The sequence below is a fragment of the Lucilia sericata genome, unplaced genomic scaffold, assembly GCF_015586225.1.
Source record: "Lucilia sericata isolate MDLA Ls3-8-SP2 unplaced genomic scaffold, ASM1558622v1 Contig001287F_arrow, whole genome shotgun sequence".
Lineage (NCBI taxonomy): Eukaryota > Metazoa > Arthropoda > Insecta > Diptera > Calliphoridae > Lucilia > Lucilia sericata.
In genome coordinates, this window is record NW_023995237.1 from 54,037 (window position 1) to 66,121 (window position 12,085).

At 26.8% G+C, this 12,085-nt stretch overlaps 2 protein-coding genes across 3 annotated transcripts in view; both read right to left on the reverse strand.

Moving 5' to 3' along the window:
- Positions 1–12,085, reverse strand: part of LOC119610846 — a 54,266-nt gene that overhangs the window by 8,228 nt on the left and 33,953 nt on the right. For both annotated transcript variants that reach the window (XM_037966241.1, XM_037966242.1), the window contains exon 3: positions 11,847–11,968. In XM_037966241.1, coding sequence (XP_037822169.1) covers positions 11,847–11,968 — 122 coding nt within the window. The remainder of the gene's footprint in view (positions 1–11,846; positions 11,969–12,085) is intronic.
- Positions 678–11,445, reverse strand: LOC119610844 (ribosomal protein S6 kinase 2 beta). Its single transcript, XM_037966238.1, has 2 exons — positions 8,935–11,445; positions 678–4,679 (listed from the first exon to the last, which is right to left on the reverse strand). The coding sequence occupies exons 1-2, from the start codon at positions 11,006–11,008 to the stop codon at positions 4,042–4,044; spliced, it is 2,712 nt and encodes a 903-aa protein (XP_037822166.1). The 5' UTR covers positions 11,009–11,445; the 3' UTR covers positions 678–4,041.

Consider the following 12,085-nt stretch of genomic DNA (forward strand, 5'->3'; position numbering starts at 1 on the left):
AAAATAATAAAACACGTTTGAAATTAAATTTCATTTTTTTAATGATTTTGTTTTTTTAATAATATTTGGTTTTATTTAAATATACAATACTTAATTTGTTTTAAAATTATTACATATTTTCTTTTAATGAAACTTTTTTATTATTTTGTTCTTTTAAATATTTAATAATACGTTTAAATGTCTTAACTAAAAGCAAAAAAATTAAAAAAAAACAAAACAATATTGAAAAATATTCTTACTTAGGAAAACTTGAATAAAATTTTTTATTTTTATAATTTTTTTTATTTTTATTAAATTTTCGAATAATAAATATTTCGAATTGTTAGAAAAACACATACAGACATTTAATACTCTTTTTTTTTATCGAAAAATATGTAAATATATGTTTATATGTATATATATATTTTAAGTAATAATTATTAATTTATTTATTTAATAATTAGTTTAATTTATGTCTATAAAGAGCAACTCTTTATTTATGTTAACCATTTAAATGTAAGCAAATTACAATTATTTAATTTCTTTTTTCTTTTTTAATAGTATATTTATTTATATATAAAAAAATTTGTAAACAAATCTTTAAAGTTAAAGTAGCTGCTTCGTTTTTAACATCGTATGCAGTTTGTGGGGGGGAGAAATAGACGTTAGAAAAAATACTGGACATAGAAAAAAGCAAGTTTTTGTTTTGTTAATAAGAAAATAATTTATTTCTTAAAATTTGTTATTAGTTTAGAGTTAAATAGATTGTAGAGTAAATACTTTTGTTTTAGTTATAATAATATATGTAAGTGTATATAAAATTATTAGTTATTTTAGTTTGTTTAATATATGTATAGTATATAATATATTATTAATATTATTATATAATTTCAATATTTATTTGTTTATGTTTATAATCAATGATTTTAAAAACTGTGTCAGCAATAATTAACAATTTATTTTATTTTTTTTTTATATTAGGTTTTAATTAATTAACTAGATTTTATTTTTTAAACAAGTTTATTATATATTTATGTAATTTTTCAATATTACCTAATATTCTTTTTCAAAAATATGGATTTTTTCCTTATTTTAAAGGTTAAAAGGTTTAACAGGTCATAGGGTTTCAATTATTTATTGTATTTTATTCGGAGTTAACAGGAAGTAGGTTTTTTGTTATATGTAGGAGTGTAAGCTGATTTTTTTTTTATTTAAAAAAATATTGATTAAAAATTACTTCATGATAATTTGTAATAAAATGCAATATGTTTTTGAAGCAACTGAAAAAATGATGTTTTTTGTGAAATCAATTTAATGATTTAAAATTTTATTTTAACAAAAACATTCAGAAAATACAGTAAATTCTCTCTAAGAAGATCAGTAAATGTTTGGGCAGAATGTTGATATAAATATAAATAAACTTTTTGAGTATCTCTGGTCTTTGTAAAGTAATTTAAAAATATTTCTAATCTGAATCGAATAATTATTCTTTATCGGTTTATGATCAAATTACTTTTATTACAAAAGTGTCAGTTTTTAACTCTTAGATCAAAGGCCAATTTATCAGATTACTTAATCTAAAAATATATTTTGAAAAATATGAATACTTTTTAATGATCTAAAATAAACTTTGTAATATTAAAATAGATATTTTGAAATATCTTTAATATAAGTCAATCCTGAAATAAGTTATATTTTCTTTTGTGTCTTCATTTTAATTAATCTTCAAGTTACAGTGGGTTACAGTGTTTTCATTTTATGATGAATTGAATGATGATGACATTTAGATATTTAACTCTATAATCTCAATGTATTATTGTAAGGTTAGATTGACAGTTTTCATTAAAAAAATATTTTAACCGGCAGAATAAGTTAAACGTTAACCGGAGGTGGAGATAACGGGGATTAGTTTATATTAAGTTCGTGCTTTTCTCTTTACTTTCCTATTTCGCTGTGGGTTTTAAAATGTCTCCAAAAAAATAGGCCCAAAAATTGTTGTAGCTTTAAGAAAATGAAGCAAATGTTCCAAAAGAGTCAAGAAATTTGACAGTTATAGCAACTTATTATCTCAATACCTTTGGTCCTTCGAACCGGTAAAGAATGTGTAAAATGGGCAAATTAAAACGTCTGAACTTAGTATATTTGAAACACTCAATCAGCAGTTGCAATATACTACTCATTAAATATTAAATTATTGATATTCGGTTGGGTGACGAACAGATTCAGGGAAATATGACAATGAAAAGTAAATCGTTAAAATTGTTGAACGTTCAAATAGTATATGAAACGAATTATATCAAAAGTAGTTAATAGTTAAAAACTCTCCTCTATATGTTTGGTCCTTCGAATTGGATATGAATCGATGATTACAGATACCAGAAGCAGTTGAACTTGTTAAAACTTTCCCCTTAATATTTGTGGTCTTTCGAATCAGATACGAACCAGCAAATGCAGATGCAAAAAAGTATAACAATAATTAGTGCATTGTTTAATATTGTCTCCAATATTATTGTTCCTACAAATCCGTTTCACAGATGAATTAAATCAATAAATAGTAAATGTTTAAAATGTCCCTCAATATTTTTGGTCCTTTGGCCATAAGTTGAAATTCGGAGTATCAATCCTGCAATTACTTTGCATTCAAAATGGATTTAATTTAAAAATAGAACACTTAAAAAACTATGTGTGATTAGGAATTGAAAAGTAATAGATTATCATTATTTCTCGAGCTATTAGTTTTATTTAATGATAAACTAGTGACGCCTTTCTGAAGAACTCTAAAAAAACTTTTGCATGATATTAAATTGGAAAGTGATGTAAGAGATAACAACTTTATCTTACGATAAGCTATCAGACGATCTTCTAAAGAAGCCAATTTCACCAAAATAAATGCCAGTAATTAACACTTCAAGGAACTTCTGCCTGATTTTGGATAAAAATTTTACGAGATATCAGCTTAATCTTACTAACATCTAAAGGATTTGTTGACGAATTTTTAATGAATTTATAGATGCAATTCCAAAATAAATGCAAACAAATAGCGAACTAGAAGTAGCCAAAATATTAAAGTCCGGAACCCAAAAAAAGAAAAAAATCATTTCGGTTGAATATACCACCTAGAAATAACTGGAATGTTTAAATGAAGATATCAGCGTTTAAAGCTTATATTGTCCAAACAAATCACAAACGAATAATTTTAAACTGTATCAATGTAATTGGAGGAAATTTAGTTCGATCTTCTTAGCAAGTATTTAGAATTCTATTTTAAATTTTTAACCTTTAAACGTAGTGAAATCTTTTACTTTAAAACTTTTTTATAAAAGTCACAAAAAATCAACTTACTTAAAATAAAATCTCATAATATATTGGTATTAAAAAACAAAATGAAACAATAGTTATTGAAAATTATAAATTCGAATATCAGTTTTGATCCTGTAAAAGACACATGACTAAAACAACAGCTTTTTATTAACAAATATCTCTTGTTTTCCAACATTTTGTCATTCTTTTTTTTTAAGGAAAAAATTAAGCTATTTAATTATTTTTATTAAAATTATAATACAAAATTTTAACTATTGTAACTACTATAAAGAATATTATCTATATTTTGTTTTTATACAAAAAAAATATATAAATAAAAAGTTTGTGTTAATAATTTCTTATTTTCTTGCCTTTTTTAATTATAAAATAAATAATTAACTTGTTTACTATAAATGGAAGATTGATTATTATATATAATAACTTCTTATATCAAAATTTAAGAAGTTTCAAAATAGTGTTTGTTCTGTTTTTTTAATTTTCATTTTTGTTTTCTAAGTAAAAAGTTGTGCTTAATTTTTGTAAAGTTAGAAAAAAAAGTAAGCCAGTGTTTCACAACTCGTGTTTAGCAAAAAATTTACCTTTTTTGTTGAGTTTAATTTTTGTTTTGTTTTCAATTAGTAAAGCTTTACTTTTCTTTAGAAGGAATTTAGTTTTGTTCACTTTTCTCATATCTCATAATTATCTTAAAAATTTCAATTTAAAACGTATTAAAAATGCTGGCCATCTAAGAGAAGCTTTCGATTACGTTTGTAAATTGGCACGATCTTTGGCACGTCGTTTGGCCAATGTTGATTGTTCGACAGGCCCCACATTGGCCGCCTGCGGTATGGCAATGGCTCTGAAAGTGGCATCCACAGCACCACGTAAATTAGCATTCGCTTCTCTCACCATATTGGCATTATTCGTAAAATTAGAGGAAATACCTGGAACAGTAGCAGTAGCTTGATTTGATAATGACATATTTGTAGGCGTAATACTGCTAGGAGCACAATATTCTGTTAAACGCACAGAACCAGCTGATTGTTCTTTTAGCCAGGGGTGTTGTAGTATTTGTGCTGCTGTCGGACGATTTTCCGGCACAATGTGCAGCATTTGTCTTAGTAAATCTTTGACGGGATGCGAAACAAGCGTCCATCGTGTCGAGGTAAAATCTATATGTCCAGATCCTATTCGTTTTAATATCACATCGGGTGAATCATTAGGTGTCGATGCAAAGGGTGTCCGTCCCGATAGCATTATATAGAGTAGAACACCTAATGACCATATATCACAGGCCAAATCATAGCCTTGTCGTTTTAATACTTCAGGAGCTACAAAATTCGCTGTATAACAGGGTGTCATAAGTAGACCATTATCGGCACGTAATTGTTTTGCAAAACCTAGAGGGGAGGGGATGTTGAGTATTAAAGGTTGTTAAGTGTTATAAAGAATTCGGAATTGTTATAATGATCAGATATCGTCAGAGGATAATTGTCAACTGTATGTCTGAGAATTTATTGGAAAAGAAAATTTTCTTTTTTTAATTTTAAACAAACATTTTCTATAAAAAGAGGATTTATAAAAAATGTTCTACAATAAAAGAATTTATAGAAAATCTTCTATAAAATGAGAATTTATCGAATACTTTCTATAAAGAAATAGAATTTATCGAAAATTTTTCTATAAAAAGAGAATTTATGGAAAATTTTCTTTAAAATGAGAATTATCAAAAATGTTCTATAAAAAAAGAATTAAAAAAATTTATCGAAAATTTTCTATAAAAAGAGAATTTATTGAAAAATTTCTATAAAAAGAGAATTTATCGAAAAATTTCTATAAAAACAGAATTAATCGAAAATTTTCTATAAAAACAGAATTATCGAAAATTGTCTATAAAAAACAGAATTATCGAAAATTGTCTATAAAAAAATAGAATTTATCGATAATTTTCTATATAAAGAGAATTTATCGAAAATTTTCTATATAAAGAGAATTTATCAAAAATTTTCTATATAAAGAGAATTTATCGAAAATTTTCTATAAAAAGATAATTTATCGAAAATTTTCTATAACAAGAGAGTTTATAAATTTTCCATATAAAGAGAATTTATCGAAAATTTTCTATATAAAGAGAATTTATCGAAAATTTTCTATATAAAGAGAATTTATCGAAATTTTTCTATAAAAAGATAATTTATCGAAAATCTTTTATAACAAGAGAATTTATCGAAAATTTTTTATAAAAAGAAAATTAAAAGAAAATTTGTCGAAAAATTTCTATAAAAAGAAAATTTATCGAAAAATTTCTATAAAAAGAAAATTTATCGAAAAATTTCTATAAAAAGAAAATTTATCGAAAAATTTCTATAAAAAGAAAATTTTTCGAAAAATTTTTATAACAAGAAAATTTATCGAAAAATTTCTATAAAAAGAAAATTTATCGAAAAATTTCTATAACAAGAGAATTTATCGAAAAATTTCTATAACAAGAGAATTTATCGAAAATTTTCTATAACAAGAGAATTTATCGAAAATTTTCTATAACAAGAGAATTTATCGAAAATTTTCTATAAAAAGAAAATTTATCGAAAATTTTCTATAAAAAGAAAATTTATCGAAAATTTTCTATAAATTTTTTTTTTTTAATTTTCTATAAAAATGAAATTTATCATAAATTTTCTACAAAAAGAGGATTTATCGAAAACTTTGGGATACCGATGAAAAGGTTGGTATTTAATCTGCTTATGTAAATAAAAATGTGGGCAAACATTGAATACATTATAACAAACCTATAAAATCATTGAACTTTTGAACCAACCCACTCACAGAAGGACAAACAGAAGTTGAAAAAAAAAAAAAAAATTATAAAAAAACTAAAACAAACAAGCAAACAAAACACAACATTTTCATTAAACAAATCTAATTTTATTCCGTCATTTTAATTGACTTTTGTTATATTTATCTGATTTCTTTGTTTGATGTGAGTCTGTGGATATAAAAATAAAAATGCAAACAAGGGGATGGGAATGCGTGCGTAAATGCCATAAGACAACTAACAAAATGTTGATTGTAGAGCTTGCTAATAGTAGTAGTAACGAATGCGGGAGCAGCAGCAACAGTCGACTAACTACTGCAACCACTAGGGGTGGTTCTAATTTTAGAAGCTCATTTTTTATACTTTCTTCTGTTTTTAATGTAAGTAATTGAGTGTATGGAAGTGTATGTTAACAAGAAGGAACAAGTATGACTGACTGGCTGGCTGACTAACTGACTGACATTGCGGTGTGTGGGTTGTAATATGAAACAGAATGTTATTGTTTGTGATTTAAAAAATATTTTATAGAATATTTATTTAACAACATGTGGTTTAAAATTGTGTTATTGTTTACGGGAATGATGAGTACATTTTTTCTTATATTTTGGAACACAAGAAACACAGCAGAGTGTAAAAGAGCAGCTAAGGAAACGACATATGTTGTCATGACCAAACAAAACGACCGGCTTAAAGCATTTTTCTTCTTCATGTATTGAAGAGTAAAAGTAAAATATTAATGAGTTTGCTTACGAAAAAAAGAAAGAGGAATAAATTTTAATAGGTAAAAAAAAGTATTTTTAATGAAATTGTGTGTGTTATATCCTCACCCAGCAACGTTTATATTTACAAAAAGTAGATTATTTGCGTAATTTATTGATTTTCGTTTTTTTTTTTGACGTTTTTTTTTGGGAATTTTGCTAAAACATTTATTTTTCGTCTTGCTCAACAAGTCTGAGCTACTTAATATTTCATCCTGTGTTAGCTGCTGGTGAATGAACTTTGATATTGTTATAATGAGAATGACGGTATTTTTTCTAAGAAGAGGGAAAATTTACATAAGAAGGAATTGTTGGGTGTATTACTTTTCTTTCTGTTAAAGATATAAGATACTTTTAGCTAAAGTAGAATTTTGGCAAATTGAGGGAATTATGATGTAAAGAAAATTATGTTGAGAAGGTGATTTGCTAAATGTTATATAAAGCATAAGGACATGAAGAAAATTTTTATTTATATTAAAAATTGTTTTATTGTAATACATGTTTTATATGATTCTTGCAACATTGTTGGTCTTTTTGCAAAGTACCTTTTAATAAGGAATCTTATTAACAAACTAACATCTTAAAAAAACAATTCCGCAATGTCTTCATAAAATGTTTAGGAAAAGTACTTTTTTTAATGATGTTTTTCATTACTTCTACTTTTTTATATATGAATCGTTTAGAAAGAATGAAAAAGAAGTGAAAAGAAAAAATATAAAAATTTTGTATTTTATAAAAAGATAAAAATTGTTATAATATGATAATTCATCGATTTTTCTATACAAAGAAAACTTCTCAAAAATTTTCTACAAAATCAAACTTTTGTATAAAAGAGAATTTATCAAAAATTTCTCTAAAAAGAAGAGACTTTATCAACATTTTTTTAAAAGAGATAATTTATCGAACATTTCCTATAATAACAAAATTTATCGAAAATTTTCTATAAAACAAAATTTATCGAAAATTTTCTATAATAACAAAATTTATTGAAAATTTTCTATAATAACAAAATTTATCGAACATTTTCTATAATAACTAAATTTATCGAAAATTTTCTATAATAACAAAATTTATAAAAATTTTCTATAATAACAAAATTTATCGAAAATTTTCTATAATAACAAAATTTATCGAAAATTTTCTATAAAAACAAAATTTATCGAAAATTTTCTATAAAAACAAAATTTATCGAAAATTTTTTATAAAAACAAAATTTATCGAAAATTTTCTATAAAAGCAAAATTTATCGAACATTTTCTATAATAACAAAATTTATCGAACATTTTCTATAATAACAAAATTTATCAAAAATTTTCTATAATAACAAAATTTATCAAAAATTTTCTATAATAACAAAATTTATCAAAAATTTTCTATAATAACAAAATTTATCGAAAATTTTCTATAATAACAAAATTTATCGAAAATTTTTTATAAAAACAAAATTTATCGAAAATTTTCTATAAAAGCAAAATTTATCGAAAATTTTCTATAAAAGCAAAATTTACCGAAACTTTTATATAAAAGCAAAATTTACCGAAAATTTTCTATAAAAGCAAAATTTATCGAAAATTTTCTATAAAAGCAAAATTTATCGAAAATTTTCTATAAAAGCAAAATTTATCGAAAATTTTCTATAAAAGCAAAATTTATAGAAAATTTTCTATAAAAGCAAAATTTATCGAAAATTTTCTATAAAAGCAAAATTTATCGAAAATTTTCTATAAAAGCAAAATTTATCGAAAATTTTCTATAAAAGCAAAATTTTCGAAAATTTTCTATAAAAGCAAAATTTATCGAAAATTTTCTATAAAAGCAAAATTTATCGAAAATTTTCAAAATTTATTGAAAAGAAATTCTTCTATAAAAATAAATTTTATCGAAAATTTTCTATAAAAATATAATTTCTCAAAAATATTAAAAAAAGAAAATTTATCGAACATTTTCTCTAAAAGAGAAAAGTTATCGAAATTTCCTAAAAAAATAATTTTTATTTCCAAAACTATTCGAGCTATGTATTTGTTCCGTCCTTGTCAAGAGGTACTTTAATTCCAAACAAAAACAATTTTATTTGCCACTTACCTAAATCACAAAGTTTCAAAGTCTCTGGTGTCTGTCGCATACTGGCATAAATCATATTTGATGGTTTCAAATCACGATGCACTACACCATGTTCGTGCAGATAGGCTACCGCTGAAACCATAGTCCTTAAAACCGCACTAGCCTCACTTTCACACATTTGGCCAACAGCCAAAATGCGATCCAACAATTCGCCACCTTTTAAGAGTTCCATAACCAAATAGGCGGAAAGAGCATCTTCATACACCGAAAACAAAGTAACAATATTTGGATGATTGCCATAACGCAACATGATTTCTACTTCCTCCCAGCAATCGGATGAGGAAGAATTAGCCATATAGGCAGCCTTTTCTATGATTTTAACAGCAAAATGTTTTTTCGATGATTTGTGTTCGCAAAGGCGGCAAACGGAGAAAGTGCCTCGACCTAACTCTTGCAGTAAATTGTAATCTTGATGAAAATTGCCGGGTAAAACGCCGGGTAGAGAGCGTGGTGCCTGTTGGCTGGGTAAATAAGGGGACTGAGGTAATGAGGAATGGTTGCTTAAACTTTGTTCCAATAGCACGGGAGCAACAAAAGAAAAACCTCTAAATATTTCATGGGCCGAGGCAGAAATGGGTCCTCCTGGAGAATCCCTTGGAGATTTTGAAGTATATTCCACATCAAAATAGAAAGCATCATCTCGAGAAACGGCTGGTATAAAGGGAGGTCTTACTTCCTTCTTTTCTAAGCGGGACCAATCAATAGTGGCAAAGAAGCAGTGAGCTTTTATATCCATAATACCATTTGCTCCTGCTCCCAAACGATTTTGAGGATTTCTTTTAAATAATGCTCTTAAAAGTGCCTGAGCCTCAGGTGACAGATTCTCCGGCATGCCTAATTTAGATCTTAATATTTGATTCATGGTTTCCTGTCTAGACTGGCCATGAAAAGGCAAATTTCCAGTTAACATTTCATACATTAGAACACCAAAAGACCACCAGTCGGCGGCAAAATCATGACCCTTTCTATTGACAATTTCGGGAGCCATGTATTCTACTGTGCCACAAAAACTATAAGTTTTAGAACCATCTAAAGGCTGCTTCGACAAACCAAAGTCGGTCAAAGCTATATGACCATTTTCGTCTAGGAGAATATTCTCCGGCTTCAGATCACGATATATTATGCCCAAAGAATGCAGGTGATTTAAAGCCAAAGCCAATTCTGCCAAATAAAATTTAACATCTTCTTCGGTAAACATGACTTCCTTGGAGAGGCGGGTAAACAAGTCACCTCCCCTTAAAAAGTCCAATATTAAATACAATTTTCCGGGCGTTTGAAAGGCATAATGTAATTTTACTATGAAGGCGTGTCCGACATCGGCCAAAATCTTGCGTTCATTTGTACTTCTTACTCTATCCTTGATTTTCAAGGTAGCTTTCTTCAACACTTTCATGGCATACAGAGTGCCCGCATCTTTACCCACAATTTTGCGCACCAAAAACACTTTGCCAAACGAGCCTTCGCCCAAAACACGCAAAAGTTCAAATTGTGAGGGGTCGGCTTTTTCATGGCCCTCTTTTATGACCTCGCGCAATTCAAATTCATTTTCCCCACAATCAATGTTGTTGGGGCCACCTTGACCTCCAGTGGATTGAGTATAACATTCAGAATCACTTAAATCCATTAAATCATTGTTGGAATGTGGTAAATTATTTTGTAACGTCGTTGCAGTAGTTGAAGTACTACCAGCGACTACCCCCTGTTGCTGTTGTTGATGATGATGATGTTGATGTTTACCTAATGCTGCCTGCAGCTGTGAAGGTTGTAGGTTCTGTTGCTGTTGTTGCAGTTGACGTCTTTGACATGACGTCACTGTTGTTACACCCCCACTTTCCTCATCTGTGGGTGTATGTTCCATGGGGGTTACCGCCAGACTACTGCAACCGGAAGAGGTGATTTGCATACGGGATATACCCACATGATCACTGAGATTGGAAGCCGCATTCGAGGAGGACAATGAGCTGGGTATGGCAGCCGTTGTAACGCCCAATTGTTGCTGTTGTCTTAGATCTTTATGAAGATCTGCCAACGGCATGGTGGCGTTAAATGTAAACTGCGAAGCTAACGTGATGGCAAAAATATTGAGCTAACTTCCAAGCGAATATGTGAAAATAACAATTAGAAATAATTAAACGCAAACACTAAGTTATTTTATTATGCTCAATGTAAAGAAACACACAATATTAATGACCTCCAGAAGGCGTAGGCGCTTGGCCTTCATACAAAACACACAACAAATTTCCTCTTTTTTTTTCTTTCTTTCACCACACAGCACTTTCTAATTACAATATTTGCATTTTGCTTTATGGTTTAAACATGTTAAATAACATTTATTTTTCGCTTATTAGACTTTTTCCGATTTTATTTCTTTAATTTGTAGCTTTTTCTAATATAATATAAATTTTCTTTATAAGAATTTGCAATTTTTTCGTATTTTTTCTTCACTTATTGTTCACTTTTTAATTGTCAAATTATGACTAAAAAAATACTTCAATTAATTGTTAGTTGTCATTATTTTAAGAGAGCCAGTGTTGTGTTTACCTCAGTTTCGCTCTTGGAAAGCGAATTTACACAATAACATTGTGTAAACACAGTGAATCATAACAGAGTTGTATGAATATATTGTTTGTTTTTAGTATTGCCAATTGTTTTTAATATGTAAAAACCGTTGAGAGAGTGTAAATTGAAATTTATTTAATAGAAATCATGTATCTAAATGTTTATGACTCATTTTTAACCTTTAAATATTAATGTTTTGCATATTTTTTCATATTATATAATGACCTTAAATTAGCAAACGCATGTTAATTATTTGCAATATTTTAAAAGGTTTTTGTTTAATTGCTATTTTATTAAAAAATATTCTCACTTACCTTGAACACATTTGCAAGGCACAACGATACACCGATAGTATGCTGACAATAAAATGTAAAAACAATGTGAATATTAAACCAGAGGCCGCTGAAATTTCACTATTGGCGTTTAATAAATTGAACTGAAAAGACAATACAGTAATTTTAATAATATTGTTAATTTAATTATTAGATTTACTTATGAATATTTATAATATTTTTTTATAAAGCAATAAATTTTAAACATTTTGGATGGATGA